Source organism: Pleurodeles waltl, chromosome 3_1, assembly GCF_031143425.1.
Source record: "Pleurodeles waltl isolate 20211129_DDA chromosome 3_1, aPleWal1.hap1.20221129, whole genome shotgun sequence".
NCBI classification, from domain to species: Eukaryota; Metazoa; Chordata; class Amphibia; order Caudata; family Salamandridae; genus Pleurodeles; species Pleurodeles waltl.
This window is the reverse complement of record NC_090440.1, coordinates 154,658,661-154,677,675: the sequence shown is the minus strand read 5'-3', so window position 1 is coordinate 154,677,675 and position 19,015 is coordinate 154,658,661. Positions and strand designations below refer to the sequence as shown.

At 44.6% G+C, this 19,015-nt stretch overlaps 1 protein-coding gene across 2 annotated transcripts in view; it reads right to left on the bottom strand.

Annotated features, from left to right (window-relative positions):
• ALPK3 (alpha kinase 3) overlaps positions 1–19,015 on the bottom strand; it is a 996,430-nt gene that overhangs the window by 894,671 nt on the left and 82,744 nt on the right. The window contains exon 2 of one of the 2 annotated variants that reach the window (XM_069222021.1): positions 14,967–15,005. The exons of the other annotated variant lie outside the window; for it this stretch is intronic. Coding sequence (XP_069078122.1) covers positions 14,967–15,005 — 39 coding nt within the window. The remainder of the gene's footprint in view (positions 1–14,966; positions 15,006–19,015) is intronic. 2 annotated transcript variants of the gene reach the window in all.

Below are 19,015 nucleotides of genomic sequence, written 5' to 3'. Positions count from 1 at the left end.
AAGGAAGTGGGCAGCCATCTTGTGGTGTTCCTTTGCTGACAAGGGGGAGGGACAAACTCCTAATTATTAGGGAGGAAGATGCAGGCATTTACTTAGGGATGCTCTCATTGATGGGTTTGGGTTGAACACAGAGAAATATAGATTGAAGTTTAGGGAGACACAGAAGGAGTCCTCCCAAGACTGGGTAGATTTTGTGGACAGTTCTATCAAGGCTTTGGAAGGCCGGTTAAATGGAAGTAATGTGCATGACAATCAGGGATTATATAATCTTGTCAAGCACATTCTTAGCAACTGCTATTCCAACAAACTACATCAGTATATGGTGAACTCAGATCTATCCTTCCCCCAAGAATTGAGAAAGATGGCAGACAAATGGGTTCGCACGAGAGTGGGTAAAAAAGTCACACTGGGGGTGACAAGAATAAGTAAGATTCTTCCAAGAATCAGGAGAAAGGTGGGGACAAATCCAAGGATGAAAAGAAGTAGTCTTCAATAGGCCTACAAAACTCTTCTGGGAGTGGCTCTAAGTCCTCTTCTTCCTCATCCCATAAGAAACCTTGGTGCTACTTATGTATACAAAAAGGCACATGGCAGGTGACAGCACCTGTCCTAATAAGAGTACCAAGCCTGCTACTACGAATACCACTTCTACCCATAGTGCCCCTAGCAATAGCACCAGTAGTAGTAGTTAGACCAAGGGTGTAGCTGGGTTCAACTTGGGAACTGCATTGGGCTCTGGGTTAGTTAGGGAGACCACGGAGGCAGTTTTGGTCTCTGAGGGTGGTATTGATCTTGCCACCCTAGCTGCTTGTCCCCTTAATATGGGTAAGTACAGGCAGCATCCCCTTATCAATGGTGTTGAGGCTGAAGCCTACATGGACACAGGTTACAGTGTCACAGTGGTGACTGAAAAACTGGTGTCCCCTAAACTGATATCTGCTTAGACTCACATACCAAGACACTGACAGTCAAAGCAACACTAAATGCCACCCCATGACTGTTGTTGATCTTAGCTTGTGGGAGGAGGAGAAGGGGTGGTACTGGCCCTGAGAAAGTTATGATATCCTTTGACCTGCCTGCGGAGTGTTTACTGGGAGCTGAAAGCTGATACAGCTGAGCTCTTTGGTGTAGGAGGATCCTCCAGCGAGGAACTAAGCCTAGAACAGAAGTCCTGTTCTTCTCTTGAGAGCCTGAGACAGCAAGTTGCTGCTCAGGAGGCAGAGGATATCAGTGGGACTGATAAGGCCTACTGGGACAATAGCCTCCTTTACTCTGAGGGGAGGGACCACAAGCCTGGTACCACCAGGAGGATGGTCATCTCTCAAAAGTTTAAGGAGTTCCTATTGACGCTGGCACATGATATTCCCCTTGCAGGCTATTTGGGGCATGTATGAGGACACAAAGGAGTATTGTCGCTCCTGTGTTACCTGTCAAGCCAGTGGTAAGACAGTTGGCACCCAAAAGGCCCCCTTAATTCCACTCCCAGTGGTTGGAGTACCCTTTCAAAGAGTGGGAATAGACAGTTAGTTACTTAGACCCTCCAACTTCTTCTGGGAACAGATTTATACTGGTGGTGGTGGACCATGCCACCAGGTACCCAGGGGCAATTCCCCTTAGGACCACTACAGCCCCTGCAGTGGCCAAGGCCCTCCTACGAATATTCTCCAGTGTGGGTTTTCCTAATGAGGTGGTGTCAGACAGAGGTGCATACGTCATGTCTGCATACCTGAAAGAAATTTGGAAGGAGTGTGGTGTAAAATATATATTCACCACACCTTACCATCCACAGTAAAATGGTTTAATTGAAAGGTTCAATGGAACCTGAAAAGGCATGATCATGGGACTCTCTGAAAAACTCAGAATAAGATGGGCTGTACTATTGCCTTGACTCCTCTTTGCCTACAGGGAAGTTCGTCAGAAGGGAGTGCGCTATAGCCAATTTGAGCTTCAGTTTGGACAACCAGTTAGAGGTCCACTTGTTCTTGTAATGGAAGTTTGGGAGCAACCTCTCAAACTCCACAAGCAAGACATAGTAGATTATGTACTAGGCCTAAGATACAGAATGGCAGAGTACATGAAGAGGACAACCAAGAATCTTGAGGCCAGCCAAGCACTGCAAAAACAGAGGCATGACCAAAGGGCTGTACTGACTGTTTATCAAGCAGGACAGAAAGTGTGGGTCTTAGAGCCTGTGGCCCCTAGGGCACTCCAAGACAAGTGGAGTTGCCCACACACCATTGCGGAGAAGAAAGGTGAGGTCACCTATTAGTTGACCTGGGCACTCCAAGAAGCCCCCACAGGATGCTTCATGTGAACCACCTAAAACCTTAGTATGACAGGGCTGACATGACTTTGGTCATGGCCACTGATGAAGGTCACGAGGAAGAGTGTGACCCTCTCCCTGACCTCTTCTCCCACAACCAGGTTGATGGTTCTTTGGGGGGAGTAGTTCTTGCTAACTGCCTCTCGCACCAAGAACAAACTCACTGCAAAAATCTCCTGGGTCAGTTTTCAGAACTCTTTTCTTTGACCACTGGTTAAACCACCTGGCGTGAACATGATATTGGCATAGGTGACAGTCTGCCTGTAAAAATTAAAATCTATAGGCAGCCTGACCATGTCAGGGAATGCATCAAAGCAGAAGTGCAAAAGATGTTAGAGTTAGGAGCCATTGAGCCTTCAGACAGCCCTTGGGCTAGTCGTCTAGTCTTGGTACCTAAGCCTCACTCCCAAAATGGAAAACGTGAGGTGAGGTTTTGTGTTAATTACAGAGGCCTCAATGCAGTCACTAGGACTGATGCCCATCCAATTCCTAGGGCAGATGAACTGATAAGATACTCTGGCAGCAGCCAAGTATCTCAGCACATTTGACTTGACTGCATGATATTGGCAGATCACGTTGTCTGATGCTGCCAAACACAAAACAGCATTCTCAACACCTAGTGGGCATTATCACTTCACAGTGATGCCCTTTGGTTTGAAGAATGTCCATGCAAAATTTCAAAGGTTTGTGAGTAAAGTTCTCCAAGGCCTGGAAAGCTTCAGTACAGCATATCTAGATTATTTAGCTGTTTTTAGCTTCACCTGGGAGGATCATCTGGGCCACCTGGTAGGTGGAGGCCACATTCAGCCACTACAGAGCAACATCCTGGATTGGGTTGCCCCTACAACTCAAACCAAAGTCAGAGCTTTCTTAGGCCTGACTGGGTATTTCAGGAGGTTCATAAAAAGGTATGGCTCTATAGTAAACCCCTTGAATGATCTCACATCCAAAAGGATGCCCAAGAAGGTCTATGGACAGATAGGTGCCGAAAAGCCTATGATGGCCTAAAACAGGCCATGTGCTCTGCTCCGATTCTCAGAAGCCCTGACTATTCAAAACAATTCACTGTCCATACAGATGCTTCAGAGGTAGGAAAAGGGGCAGTACTTTCCTAACTTAATGAAGAGGGCCAGGATCAACCTGTTGCTTTTATAAGAAGGTTGACCTCAGGCGAAAAATGTTGGTCAGTCATTGAGAGGGAGGCCTTTGCTGTGGTCTGGGCCTTGAAGAAGCTGAGGCCATACCTGTTTGGCACTCACTTCCTTGTTCAGAAAGATCACAAGCCCCTCCTATGGCTTAAGCAAACGAAAGGTGAGAATCCCAAACTGTTGAAGTGGTCGACTAATCAGTGGAACATAGACCTGGGAGTAACCACTCAAATGCAGATGGACTCTCCAGATATTTCCACTTAGACAATGAAGACTCACATGGGCAAGGTTAGCCTTATTGTCCTTTGTTGGGTGGGGGGAAAGAGTTGTGTTTGAAAGCCCCCTCTTTCTGGCATGGTTACCCCCACTTTTTGCCTGATGTCAGTGTGCTTAGACTGTTCTCACTAGGATCCTGCTAATCAGGACCACAGTGATTGTGCTCTCTCCTCTAAAAGCGGTTGCACTGGTACTTCTTACACCCACCAATTGGCATACTGGTGTGCCCCGTTAAGTCCCTGGCAGATGGTACTAGGGTACCCAGGGCATTGGTGCACTAGGGGTCTCCCATGGGCTGCAGCATGTATTATGCTACCCATGGGAAACCATGCAAACTGTGTCTGCAGGCCTGCCATTTGTAGCCTGCGTGGAAAGGTGCATGCACCCTTTCACTATGGGTCACTACACCAGGTCACTGTAAGTCACCCCTAAGGTAGGCTTTTTCAGCCCAAAGGGCAGCGTGCAGGTCCCTGTGTGTGTGGGCGTCCCTGCATGAGCAGAGGCGCCCCTTCAAACTTCAATTCCAATTCACTGGACTTCGTACGTGTGAGGAAGCCATTTTAGCTATGTACTGGTCACTGCCTGTGATGGAGTTACATAATAGTAACTCCGAACCTGGGCATGTTTGGTATCAAACATGTCAGAATCATACCCCAATACTGATTCCAGTATTGGTGGCATGCTTCCATACACTTTGGGGGTTCCTTAGAGGATCCCCCAGTTCTGCTCTTTCCAATCTTCCAGGGTATGCGAGCACCCCACGCTGCTGCAGCCCTTCGGAGACGATTCTGCCTTCCTGCTGCTTGACCAGCAAGGGACAGCAGAACAAAGGATTTCCTGTAGGAGAGGGATGCAACCTCCTCACCTTTGGAAAAAGGTGTTAGTGGTCTGGGGAGGGGTAGCCTTCCCCACGCTAATGGGCTGCTTTGAAGGGCACATTTGGTACCCTCCATGCATAATCCAGTTTGCACCAGTATAGAAACCACTGGTCCCTGCTCTGGCACGAAACACACAAAGGAAATGAAAGTGTCCACTCCCCTGTCCAGCTCCACCCCTGTGGTGGTGCCCAGAGCTTCTCCAGATGGCCACTTGGTTCTGCCATCTTGAAACTAAGAGGTGTCTAGGAGCATCTGACTGGGTAGGTCAGGTAGCTGACATCAGAGACCCCTCCTCACCCCAGAGAGTGACTATTTTGGGTTATTAAGGGACTAACTTGTGTGTAGGTCCCCAGATTCTTTGTCCACCAGGACCTCTCTGCAAAGACATCTTCTGCTCCTGGCCTCTGGAACCGCTGCTGGGCAACACTGTCAATGCAATTTCCATGGTTACTGGCTATGGCTTACAGCAGAAGGAGTCACAAATTCTCACTTGTGACAAATAACACCCCCTAATGTATGAGCTGTGACTTATGGATTTACAGTTGTAAGTCATTGAATTGCTGTTGTCTGAGCTTCTATTCTACATATTCCAGTTTCTGTTGATACTCTACTCCATGGACATGAGGCATGGCATACTGTATGAAGACCCCTCACCTTTTTCAGTATTGTTCTCCTTTTGCTGGAAAAGGAACAATGTGATACAAAGCAGATATGTTACATCCTACACAGGAAAATGGTGTACTTCTGGTGCTGCAACACTGCCCACTGTACAATAACTACTATTCAATTCATGGACTCTGTTAAGTTCATGCATCTAATCTCTGGATAGTGATGTCATGATTTCAAGGCTTTCATAAGGCTCACATATTTGGGTTGTGTAACGTACAGTAATGGGTCAAGGACTTGGTTGGTATTTGATGTCCTTGGTATATGCATCAATGATATAGTTACAGAATGTGGTGTATACATCCTAGGCAAAGCTTTTCACTTGGAAATAAGGAATAACATGAGGACTCAATATTTAACATACAGAAATCTGCACGTTTTGCCTTTCACACAGACAACATTTGGCACATTTGACCTACCGAAATTTGTCAGGTGACTACAGTGAGATGTGATAATTATCACTCATCTCAGAATTTCTAACCTGTTTGTGCAAGAATCGGAATTTAGCCACCATATATAGTGAAGGCTCATAAAATGATAAATGTTCCATTTTTAGGTCACGCCTATGTGCTGTCTGTTGCGAGACATGGAAAGCTTACTAGGGGGTTAGAGCCTTCCCATTGGTTGGTTTATTGTCATTCTCATTTACTTGCTTCTTATTCTGTAGCGTCTGTGGGCTTTCTTCCTCTTCTTGTGTTTGCCCTTTCCCTGGAGCACGGCCGTATTACTTGTGTCCTTCGCTTACAGTGAGCTTGGAGCCCTCCCATTCCTAACCACTGATTGGTTTTATTGCCACTTTCACTTTTTAACTTCTTACGCGTTAACATGTGTAGGCTTTCCTTTCTCTTCATATGTTTGTCCCTCCCCTTGAGCATGGCTGCATTAACAATGTTCTTCCATTGTTCCTTTTTCAAGTGTATGATTTTCTTTTTATCTAAGCACTCAATGAAAATGCAAGTGTTTTCCAGCGGTCTCCATCATGTACTCCTCCATCCATGAGGCGCTTTGTTTCTTCCTTCCGTAGATCTGCTTCTGCTCTGTCCCCCTCCATGATACACTTGTCGTGAGTGTGCCGCCACAGTGCTATCTCACCTATGTGCTTCTCCCCTCAGCTCCATGTTGCGCTTTCATGCCCATATGCTTCTCTTCTCCCTACCTGCTCTCCTCTTCACTCTATATTCGTGCTGTGTTACTTCTGTTCCAGTGTCTGCCTTCTATGTTGCTTGGCTGAGTCCTAAAGCACTAGTTGATGTGTTTTTCAAAACCTAAGTGAAAATGGCAACACAGCATAGCAGGTAATCTGCGCTGGCAACAGCACAACTTGGATAAATTATCATGCTTATAAAATTGAAAGTGAACCAGCAGTATGGCACAGCCCATGAGCAGTGCTGGCAGCTGCACAGTTTGGCTACTACAGGAATGTGAAGAGAATGGTGTCAACAATCTTTCCATGGGACACTAAAAAACTATAAAAGCACATTCCATCAAAATATTAATGAGCAAACCTAAGTCTAAGTGAGATGATTCATATAAACTATATTTGTAAATGTTACACCACAACTTGACCTCAGACTTTCATCAGCCATACTTTTGGCCACTCTACCTACCATGCTCTCAGGTTGAGGAGTCAAGCTACCCCTAGCTCTACACCTACACCTGCAGCAGCAGGCCTGGCATCCAAATTGTGCCTGCCAGGAAAAGAGGGTGCTGCTCTCTCAGAGCCATTATGCTCTGGGACTGTGGGAGGAGCACAGCCTGCTGCATGGCCTGGGAAGCAGGGGCCACAGGAGTGGCACAGCCTGGACCACCACAGCATCATACTACACATGATTGCCTAAAATAATCTATATCAATGGTTACAATGCCAGATTTTGCACAGTGATATGTGCTGCTTCTAAGTGCAAGAACGGTACAAAATGTCAACTCACTTATTATTAGGGTTATATGGGTGTATTAGGTCTTCCATAATGGTCTGTACCAAAAACAGGAGTTGGATGCTGATGATCCTAAAAAAACAGGCATATCACCTTACTATTTTTATATTTAGGTGGTACAAAACCGTTTGGTCATCTGATTGGCAAATGTCTTTTAAGAGAAAATGATCCTCAAATGCATCAAGCAGGATTTTGGCCTTTGCATGGGATGGAGATGCCGTTGGTAGCAGTTATTGATTATTCAAGGACTTGGCAAGACAAAGGGCATTGTGGAGTCATTCTACTTTTAGATCTCTCCTAAACCTTAGATGCTTTCAATCATTAACTGTTGCTAGATCAACTTAAAGCAGGGAGATTTAAGGGGTAGGACGAACAGGTCCCAGTAAATGGCAATGTTACATTTTGCTCACCAGAAATTACAATGATCTGTGGGTGTCTCAGGGTTCAGCTTTACATCCAATTCTTTTTAACTTATATATGTAGTTTCTTAGCTCAATCTAAGGTCAATGAAAGTCTTCGCAAAGGGGCACTCGTTGACCTTGGTTTGATCCGTTCCCGTTGCAGGCACTAAGCCCAGTCACACAAGTGGGGTAGCGCTTTTATCAGGATGAGTGGGAGAATGCTAGATAGCAGGAATCTTTTAGATTGCAAGAAAACCTCCCCTTGGTGCCTAGTTTTCAGAAATGTCTGGGTTTGGTAGGTTTCCCTGGATGGCTGTTGATCCCTGGTCAAAAAAACGCTACTACCCTGCTGCCAAACCAAATTATCAACGTCTCCACCTTGCATTTTGCAGCCTTTTCTGTTTCCGCCACTAGGACTACCCACACATTTGTACTGTAAGCCTTGGGGAAATGCTGGATGGTAGAAAATGTGTTGCTCCCCGCAGATTCCAGAACCTCCTGTCACAAAAATGCAAGGAACATGTGTTTTTAGTCAAACTTTGAGGTTTGCAAGGTCTTCTGCTTAGGAAACCTTGGTGGGAGCCACACAAGTCACCCCACACCAGATTCCGTTAGGTGTCTAGTTTAAAAAACTGTACAGGTTTGCTAGGTTTCCCTAGGTGCAAGCTGAGCTAGGGCTCCAGATCTGCAACTAGCCACATTTAAGAAAAGGTTCAGTTTTTATTGGGAAAATGTCATGTGTCCATGTTGCGTTTTGGGGCGTTTCTTGTTACGGGCACTAGCCCAACCCACACAAGTGAGGTACCACTTTTATCGGGAGACTTGGGGGAATTCTTGGTGGTGGAAAATGTGTGGCTTCCCGCATATTCCAGTAGTTTTCCTCACAGAAATGTAAGGAAAATGTGTGTGATTTAGTCAAACTTTGAGGTTTGCAAGGGCTTCTGGGTAGAAGAAACCTGGTGGGAGCCACATAAGTCACCCCACCTTGGATTTCCCTAGGTGTCCACTTTTAAAAAAAGTACAGGTTTGCTTGGTTTCCCTATGTGCCCCCTGGGCTGGGGCCAAAAATCCACAGCTACCCACTTTGGGGAAAAAGGGTCAACTTTAAGTGAAAACAAATGTGCTGTCCAAATTGTGTTTTTGGTCCCTTTCCTGCACCAGGGACTAGGCTTACTCACACGTGTGGTACCATTTTTATCTGGAGACATGTACAGAATTTTAGCACATTTGTTACTACCACTTGTATTTCTCTGCAATCGTGCAATTCCAATGTAAACCGGTGTGTAAGAAAGATGACATTTTGAAAAATTCTCTCTGAACCACACGCTATGGGTACTGTAGGAAGCTGGCTCTGTATATACTATATATAGTGTGCACGGAGTTCAGGGGTTCCCAGAGGCTTAACAGAAGCTAAAGTATATAATACTAATGCTTTCGTTTGTGGTAGCGCGGTTGAGCAGTTAGGCTTATCAGAGGGTAGTGCAAAGCATTTGTTGTACACACACAGATAATAGAAGAAGCAAACACAAATATCTTTTCTTTATTTTTAGAAGCACAAGATTCAAGTTGCAGGTAAGTACTTTAATAGATTCGTATTTCACACAGGTATCAACAGTACTTTGTTTGAAATCGATAATTTATACAGTTTTAGAAATATTGGCAATTTTTTGTTTAAAAATGGACACGGCAATTTTCAGAACAGTTCTTGGGGGAAAGAAATGTTAGTTAGTTTTGAAGGTAAGTACAACACTTACAAGTTTCAGTCTCCGGGTTTTAGGAAGTCCACCGGTCGGGGTTCAAGTTCACCTCAAACACCCACCACCAGCAACATGGGGCCGGCAGGGTGCAGAGGTCAAAGGAGAGCTATTTTAACATGGGCTCCTATGGAAACAGGGGGTTCTCAGAATCAGGTCTGCCTGCAGATTTGTACCCGCGACTCGGACGGCAGACTAGGGGGAATTAGGGGAGCACTGGACGACCACAAGTATGCACCAAACACACACCATCAGCGACACGGGGGCACAGGGGCAGCCGGGTGCTGGGCGAAAAACAGGACATCAGGTTTCCAATGTTGGTCTATGGGGAGACCCCAGGGGTTACTCGGAGGCTGCAGATGAGGTCTAGGGGGGTGTCTCGGGCACACCAGCAGCTGGGCAGGGAGGAGGGCCGCCTGCTGAACGTGGCTGCACCGGGTGTCGGTCTCTCCAAGGCCTGGGGGCTGCGGGTGCAGTGTGTCCTTTGGCGTTGGATATCTTCCTACGGAGCTTTCGCGGTCAGGGGGGGTCATCGGGACTCCCTCTGCAGGCATCGTCGTGGAGGGGTGGAGCGGTCAACCCAGGGTGGGCACTTGTTTAGAATCTCCTGGGGATCCACTCTAGCTGGATTGACCACCTGGACATGGGTTATGGGCATCAGGTGCAGAGTGGTTAGGACTCACGCATTCAGCGCGAGATGGGAGTCCTTAGTTGTTAGTTTCTTCTTGGACAGGGCCACTGTCTACAGGAGTTCCTGGTCTTTTTGGGTGCAGGGCAGGCCTCTGGAGCTTGTCAGAGGTCGTTGGTCCCGCTCAATGCATCGATGTTCTTTTGCAGGTTCTCTGAAGCACGAGACAGGCCGTTAGGGCTGGGGCCAAATCAGTTGTCGTCTTCCTTCTTCTCTGCTGGGGGTTTCAGCTTAGCAGTCCTTCTTCTTCTGGCTAGGTTGCCAGGAATCTGATGACTTGGTTTCAGGGAGGCCCTTAAACCCTACATTTAGAGGAGTTTTAGGGGTCAGAGGGCAGTAGCCAATGGCTACTGTCCCTGAGGGTGCCTACACCCTCCTTGTGGCCACTCCCTTTGCGGAGGGGGGCACAAACCTAATCCTATTGTCCCTGTCCTCCAAACCAAGATCAAGGATTCTGCAGGGAGTGGATCACCTCAGCTCTGGACACCTTAGGGGTGGTCCTGGGTGGGGTGGTCACTCATCCCTGTTTTCCCTAATTTTCCCACTGGACCTGCCACCAAAAGTGGGGCTTTGTCCAAGGGCGGGCAACTCCACCAGCTGGAGTGCCCTGGGGCACTGTAATCCGAGGTTTGAGCCTTTGATGCTCATTGCCAGGTGTAACAGTTCCTGTAGGGGGGAGGTGTGAAGCACCTCCACCCAGGACAGGCTTTGGTTCAGACCACAGAGAGCACAAGGGCTCTCACCACATGTGGTCAGAAACTTGTCTGAAAGTGTCAGGCTAGCACAGACCGGTCAGTCCTACACTAGCAGTTTGGCTAACACACAGGGGGCATCCCTAAGATGCCCTCTATGTGCATGTTTCAATAAATCCCACAATGGCATCAGTGTGGGTTTATTTGCGTAGAGAAGTTTGATACCAAACTTTCCAGCATTCAGTGAAACCATTATGGAGCTGTGGAGTTCATAATGGCAAACTCCCAGACCATATACTCAGTATGGCTACACTGCACGTACAATGTCTAAGAATGGACTTAGACACTGTAGGGACATATTGCTCAGGCAGCTATGCCCTCCCTGGTGGTATAGTGCACCCGGCTGTAAGGCCTGCTAGAGGGGTGATTTAGCTATGCCACAGGCAGTGGTTTGTGGGCATGGCACACTGAGAAGGGTGCCACGTTGACTTTGTCTTTTTCTCCCCACCAGCGCAAACAAGCTGCAAGGCAGTGTACACGTGCTTGGTGAGGGGGCCCTTAGAGTCGCATAATACATGCTGCAGCCTTTAGGGGCCTTCCCTGGCCACAGGGCCCTTGATACCATGGGTACCTTTTACAAGGGACTTAACTGTGTGCCAGGGTTGTGCCAATTGTGGAAACAAAGGTACAGTTTTTGGGAAAGAACCCTGGTGCTGGGGTCAGGTTAGCAGGATCCCAGCACACTTTAAATCAAGGTTGGCATCAACACTAGGCAAAACGTGGGGGGTAACCATGCCAATAGTGGCACTTTCCTACAGGTTCCCACAAATAAAGAAATGTACAAATAACCACTGCTCCTAAGCTCCGTATCTCATGTCTATTTCAGTAATATATAGGTTCCCTCGATTCCCATTTTTCAAGCCTTTATATTTTACAATATGAATTGATCTATATACAATACACAATGAAAAACTGTTGTAATTTGCAGTTCAGTTATTGACTCAGGTTCTTGGAAAACCTACAAACCCTACATCCTTGCAAACAGAAGGGTCTAGTGCACATGATGGTATATTGTTTTTGTAAATCGGCCATTGTGACAAGAAGTTACACATGAAAACATTGTCACAGATAGAAATACTTAGGGGGTAATTTTGACCCCAGCGGTAAAACCCGCCTACCGCCGCTGTGACGGCCTCCAAAAGACCACTGCCGCAGCTACCAGCCGTCTGCCGGATTATGAAGGATGGCGGAAATCCGGCTGTGGCCATGCCGGCAGATGACGTAAGGTGGCGCTGCTGCCAGTAGCAGCGCCACACCAGTAGACCGCCACAGACCGTATCATGACACATGATACGGCATGGTGGTGTTCTGCTGGCGGACGCTGTTGCTGGCAGCAGCGCCCTGTCCCGTATCCTGCCAGGGGACCCCCTGACAACAGGTAAGTCGGGTGCTCCAACAGGGGAGGGGACGGGGGTGTTATGTGTGTGTGTATGTCTGTGCGTGCATGTATGTGGGTGTGTGTTGCATGTTGTATGTGTGTTCATGTATGGCTGTGTGAGTGCGTGTATGTTGTGTTGTGTGAATGCGTGTGTGCTTTTATGTATGTGTGTGTGGATGTGTGTGTGTGAATGGATGTATGCATGCGTGGATGAATGTGGGAATGAGTGTGTGTATACATATGTTCGTTTGTGCATGAAGGTGCATGTATGAAGGGGGGGTCTGGAGAGGAACTGGGTAGGGGTGAGTCTGTGGAGGGGGAGGGGGCCGGGGAAGACCCCTATCAGTGACAGGGAAGGGATTCCCTGTCACTGATAGTGCCTACTGCCATGGTTTTCGTGGCGGTAAGGTTGCCAAGAAAACCATGGCGGTAGGCAAGGTCATAATCCAGCAGGCGGGCAAGTGACGGCCGCCGGACTGGAGAGTGAAGTCTCCAGCCTGGCGATCGTTACCACTGTAGCGGTCGGTGTGGTACATTGGCAGTTTGGCCAACACGCCAATGTCTTAATATGGAGAAAAGTACCACCAGCCTGTTGGCAGTACTTTCCTCCATATTAACACCGTCCGCCGGGGTCATAATGAACCCTTGAGTTTCTTTGGGAAAACCTTGAGGGTTCTACATAAATGCTGACCTCATAATTCTGTCTAATTTTCAGATAGGTATAGCTTTCCAAGATCACCCTATGGGTTTCATCCTGATTTCAACCACAAACTGGAAGTAGGCCGAAAGCACAAATATTTGGAAAAAATTGACTATCTCTTTAAAAAATGCCAAAACTGTGGTAAAAAATAGGAGTTTTGATTCAGCTCAGCATGTTCCTGAACACGAGAAAAAGTAACTTTATTTAGTGCAGCAAACCTTTTTTTGATGTCATTTTAGGGGGAAAAAGTATTCTTTTGCAGAGCACTTTTTTCCTATTTTTCCACATTTTAACTAAATTTTTGCCATTTTCTCAGTCCCCTCCAGAGGTAGTATTGACCCCTGGGTACCTTAGGAATCCCCTGGATGTTGGAAAAAAAGACGCAAATTTGGCGTGCATACCATAAGGGGAAAAAATGTTACGGAGGCCTAAGCACGACCTTCCCCAAAGAGCCAAAAAAAGGTCTTAGCATTCTAGAGGAAAAGGTTTTGTAGCCACGGGGTTAACAAATAGGCAAAAAGTAAAAACAATAACTATTATTATTATTATTATTTTTTGGAAAGAAATATTTCTGCTTGAGAAAAATATTCTAGACTTTTTAACAGAGGTGAAGATAATAATATTTATGAATATCATGAACGTCCAATGATGGAGGCAGGTTTGATGCCACAGCAAGTCCAATTCTCATTGCACAAGATTTCATACAGACAAAAGGCACTGATCACACTACGTTATCTGGTGTATAGTATGAACAATGGTGAACGCTGAATAAGTGTCATTTGTTATACTCAAAAGAAAGGGTAGTATGAAATGGAATTTTTAAAGTCGAGTAAAAAACAATTGTGATACGATTATAATATGAAGGCAGCCTAGACTTCGAGTGTCCACAACTCGAAAACCTAGGATTCATAAAGTAAGCTCCTAAACAGAAGAACTTCACCTCCACAATATTTTGACGGTTTCAGAACTACCATTTACATTTTATTTTGCACACATCCATCAACATTCGTGGTATATCCGTAACAGTAAAATAACTACAATTAATGTTTTTCAAAGTACTTCAAGTTCACATCCTTGCAACCTCCTGCAAAAATCTTAAGTGGTGAAGATGTTGTGCTATTACGCAAGTAAGACTGCTGGCTGCCGATATTTGCAGGCCATTAAGTACGACGCATTTTCTATTTACAGTTTGTGACAAGTTCAGCCTGAAATTCCGCTTGCATCACTACTGTGAGCTAGGGATGTCTGAGCGCAAAAGAGTAAAAATATCCCCAGGGTTTTCATATCTACATGTGCAACACAACATCATGACCACAAGTTTCCACCCATGACCTATCATGTAACATTGCCTAGAAGCCAGTACACACTGTGCAGTTCTGGAGATATAACAGCAATGTTCCAACTTTGGTGCCCAGTACACTGCAGAAGTCGTTAATTCCTACCTTTGCATTGTCATTTTCAGCTGCGTTTTTTTATGACCATGTTAGTTTACCTACTACAGTTCAATGATGGGAAACTCTTTGTTTTTCCATTATTGGTATGTCTGTATAACTCAGATTAAAAATTTTGACCCAAATGGGGCACATATCAGCATTCAAATATAGACATATTACTTGCCCCATAACTCTACCACTATGCTTCTCGGGGCTCACGTCAGATGTCAGAAGTAGCACATATACAGTGGGCACCGTTAAAGGCAAAAATGTACATTCAAACGTCTTAAATATTTTAATCCCACAGAAGCTGGCAACTCAGCAGTCTTGTGGAAAAATTATGGAGCCATTCAAACTGTAAAAGAAAAAGATTGTAGTATGCTCAAAATAAAAGAGATAGCATGTAAGCTCTCCTTCTTGAGAGACTCCTTCCAACATGCCCATTCAATACCAAACCATTCAATCAGATGTTACAAGACCAGTATCAGATGCATTTGATTATGTGAACACAAACTAAATAGTGCTTTCAACAAAACAAAAAGCTCAAAGCACTGAATGTTAGTAAAATGAAATCAGACACATTCCTGTAAAAGGGTGTCTAACCAAAGAAATAGTGGATGAAACGCAGGTTTTACCTTCCAGACTGGTAGTGTGATAATCTGTTGCTTGGCATGCTAAAGTAAGCAAAAATAGGCAAATAAACAAACAGATAAAAAGCATTGGGAATCTAAGCAGTAGTGAACAATTATAATGCATTAGAAAAGACATTGTGTCAATTAGAATACTTATTTGAAAGGATGAGCCTGATTCACGCCATGAGTACATGAAACAAAGTTTGAAGTATGTAACACTGCACCAGTCAAACATAAAATCGTTAATATCGAACAAAATAAAAACATCTACTAATTCTAATTTTCATTAGAAAAAGCATTAACTAAAAAGAAACACTCTAAAAGCATTCAAAATCAGTAGATAATGTACGTCAGCAATAAACGTATGTTGTTTGGTGCCCTGCCACATTCACATAAACATTAAGGATTAATAGGCATTTTATTTACGAAGTTAGTCATTTTAATTATAAAGTTAAACATTTCAAAATTAAAGTTGATAATGAACCCACTAATCTTAAATCCGAATTAATTTCGAACACAAGTTTAGAACAAGCATGTACAATGCAATAGGTCTCACATTTGTGATCATTAGAGCTATTGGTCTTTTTTATGTTATTGTATTAGAATACAAACGGTATTGTGATTATAGAACGGTCTCTGTTAGTGATGTTTGTGAGACACAGTACTTGTGTTTTAAAGAAAGCATGTGTATGGGAGAAAGGATGTGTGTATGTGTGTGAGAATTTGTATGTGTGAGAAAATTATGTGTATGTGTTATATAAAGAGATAATTGAGTTAATAAAATAGTGACAGTGTCTGTGTGAGTGAAATAGTGCTGTATATTAGGGAGGGAGAGAGAGAGAGACAGAAAGAGAGAGAGTGCTGTGTTAATGAGACTGATTGAGACAGAAAGAAAGAGAAATAGAGTGTGTATGTGTTACAAAGAAAGAGAAAAAACGTAAGTGTTGAACAAAGGATGTGTATATGTGTGTGACAGCATGCAACAACACGAAAAATTTGCATAATATTGCTGTAAGGTAATTATTAATCCAAGCAGTGTAAACACGATCTGAAAGCTAATGCGTTAACTGCTAGATGTAATAATGTTTTGAAAATTACTAAGCAAAGGTGTGCAAACAGGACATCGTTAATAAATAGCGCACTGCTATATGTAGTCATATTAAGAAAATTTATGTAGCCAAATATCTATGGAAAGGTGAGATAATGAAAAGTGCACACTGCAGTGTTGACATACATGGCGAAAATTCAAAATAAAATCTTAGTAAATGCTTTTGTAAGTAATGTCTGTGAGACAGAGTTCGTGAGTGTAAAAGTGTGTGCTTGTGTATGGAACAAAACATGTGTGTATGTGCATGTGAGCTTGTATGTGTGAGAGAGCCTGTGTGTATTTGTAAAAGTAAGAGGGAAGAGAAGTTGATAAATAGAGACAGTGTGTGTGTGAGATCAATAGTGCTGTGTGTGAGGGAGGAAGAGCGAGAGAGAAAGAAAGAGAGAGAGTGCTGTGTGAATAACAGAGATACAGGAAGATAAATAGAAAGAAAAACAAAGACTATGGTGGTCATTACGACCCTGGCGGATTACGTCCGCCAGGGCCGCGGGACGCGGTGGCACCGCCGACAGGCCGGCGGTGCCCCGCGGGGCATTCTGACCGCGGCGGCTTAGCCGCGGTCAGAGAAGGGAAACCGGCGGTCTCCCGCCGGTTTCCCGCTGCCCCCAAGGAATCCTCCAAGCCGGCGCAACTTGCTGCGCCGGCGATTCCGACTCCCCCTCCCGCCATCCAGTTCCTGGCGGTTCTCCCGCCGGGAACCGGATGGCGGGAGGGGGAGTCGTCGGGCCCCTGGGGGCCCCTGAAGTGCCCATGCCAACGGCATGAGCACTGCAGGGGCCCCCGTAAGAGGGCCCCAAAATGTATTTCACTGTCTGCCTTGCAGACAGTGAAATACGCGACGGGTGCAACAGCACCTTCCCACTCCGCCGGCTCTATTACGAGCCGGCATCCTCGTGGGAAGGGAGTTTTTCCCTGGGCTGGCGGGCGGTCTTTTGGAGACCGCCCGCCAGCCCAGGGAAAAACTCATAATACCCTCTGCGGTCTTCTGACCGCGGAGCGGTATTATGGAGGGCGGAATTCTGGCGGGCGGCCTCCGCCGCCCGCCGGAATCGTAATGAGGGCCTATATGTTATAAAATGAGAAAAACTGTATATGTTAGAGAGAGAATGTGTGTATGTTTGTGAGAGCTTATATGTGTGAGAGAGCATGTATGTGTTATAATGATTAATGTAATGGTATGAAAACGGTGCTTGATATTGCTGTAATGTAATTAATGTAATTAATATTGGAGAGTGTGTAAACATAAGATAAAAGGCAATGCACGCACTTGTACCTTTAAACATTTCTAAAACATTTCTAAGCTAAATATAGGTGCAAACATGTGATAAAGACAAAGTGCACACTGTGGTGTTGATATAAAATGGTCAAACCTTACAATGAAATCTATGTGCATGTCTTTGTAAGTGATGTGTGTGAAACAGGGTATGTGTGTGTAAGAGAGAGCGCGTTTGTGTGGAAGAAAGGATGTGTGTATGTGTGCGAAAGGTAGTATGTTTTAAAAAGTGTGTTTGTGCGTGAAAGGTTGTATGTTTTAGAAAGCGTGTGTGTGATTAAAAGAGAGAGAGAGGCTGAAGTAAGTAAAAGAGTAAATGTGTGTGGCAAAGAAATAACGGTGTGTATGAGTGCGGTGTGCGCGAAAAGTAGAGAATGCTGTATACATGTGAGAGTTGAAGAGAGACAATGAGAAATTCAGACAGAGAGTATGTGAGTAAAAGAGAGCGAAAGTCCGTTTGTGTGGAAAACAGAAAAGTGCCTGTTTGTGAAAGTGTCTATGTTTGAGAGAGCGTATGTGGGTTATGCGGACCAATGTGACAGGACGGTTACTTTGAATGAGATATTGGCAAGCTAATTAATAACTGAAACTTGTCAACCTCAGGATAAAAGCTAATGTGCGCTCTGCTCTATGTAATAATGGTTCAATAATCACTAACTAAAGCTGTGCATACCGTAGATCAAAAAACAATTGCGCATTTAAATTGAAAAATAGGCATTTCTTACATTTTTAAAACTAAAACTGTTCAAAGACGAAGTAAAACACAAAGCACACACTGGTTTTGTTATGAATGTATATAAAATTAGTAACTGAAACTGTGCAGAAAGTGTGTAGTGGTGTGATAATTAGAATAAATAGGCAGTATTCGTCAAAGATCCCACTCGGCTTCAGCTGTAAACCTCACCAACAACATCCACATGTGGTGTTTAGGTTGATGATAATGATCTTTAAAGCTATGCTAATTGTCTACTGGACACTGTCTGGCAACTGCAGACTCTTTGTGACTAAATTGCTTTTGTTCCTGGGAAAAAGGTAGCGCAAATGCCTTTAAGGATCACATCCTTTATCTGTTTTTTTTTGTAATAATGAAGTTTAACAAAAACTGTGCAATAGAAGCCTGTACTTGTAAGGTTTAAAATTAGGTCAGGGTATAATTAAAACTCTGCTAATAATATGACTGCGATGTAATTGTTAACCGAAACTGTGCATATACAACATGAAAGGCAAAGCGCGTGCAGCGGTATTGTCCTAAAATGGTCAAAACGTAAAAATTAAAAGGAATATGAATGTCTCTGTGAGTGCTGTGTGTGACACTGAATACGTGTGTGTAGCAGTGTAGCAGAAAACGCGTGAGTATGTAATAAAGGATGTATATATGTGCGTGAGAGCTTGTGTGGTTAAAACTGCATGTGTGTGTGTGTGTGTAAGAAAAATGAAACAAGCACATGTAGAAAATTACAAACCAAAGTAACATTGAAAACACGAGATAAATTTGTGCAAACATTACATAAAAAGAAAACGCGTGCACTGCTATATTTAAGTACGTTTAAAAAATAACCAAAACAGAGAAAACACATGTTAAAGCAACGCGGCAAAGCACGCAAAAAAACGTGAAACCGGTGCAAAACATACTGATCGCTACAGTGCAACTACAAAGAGTAAAAAAAATTG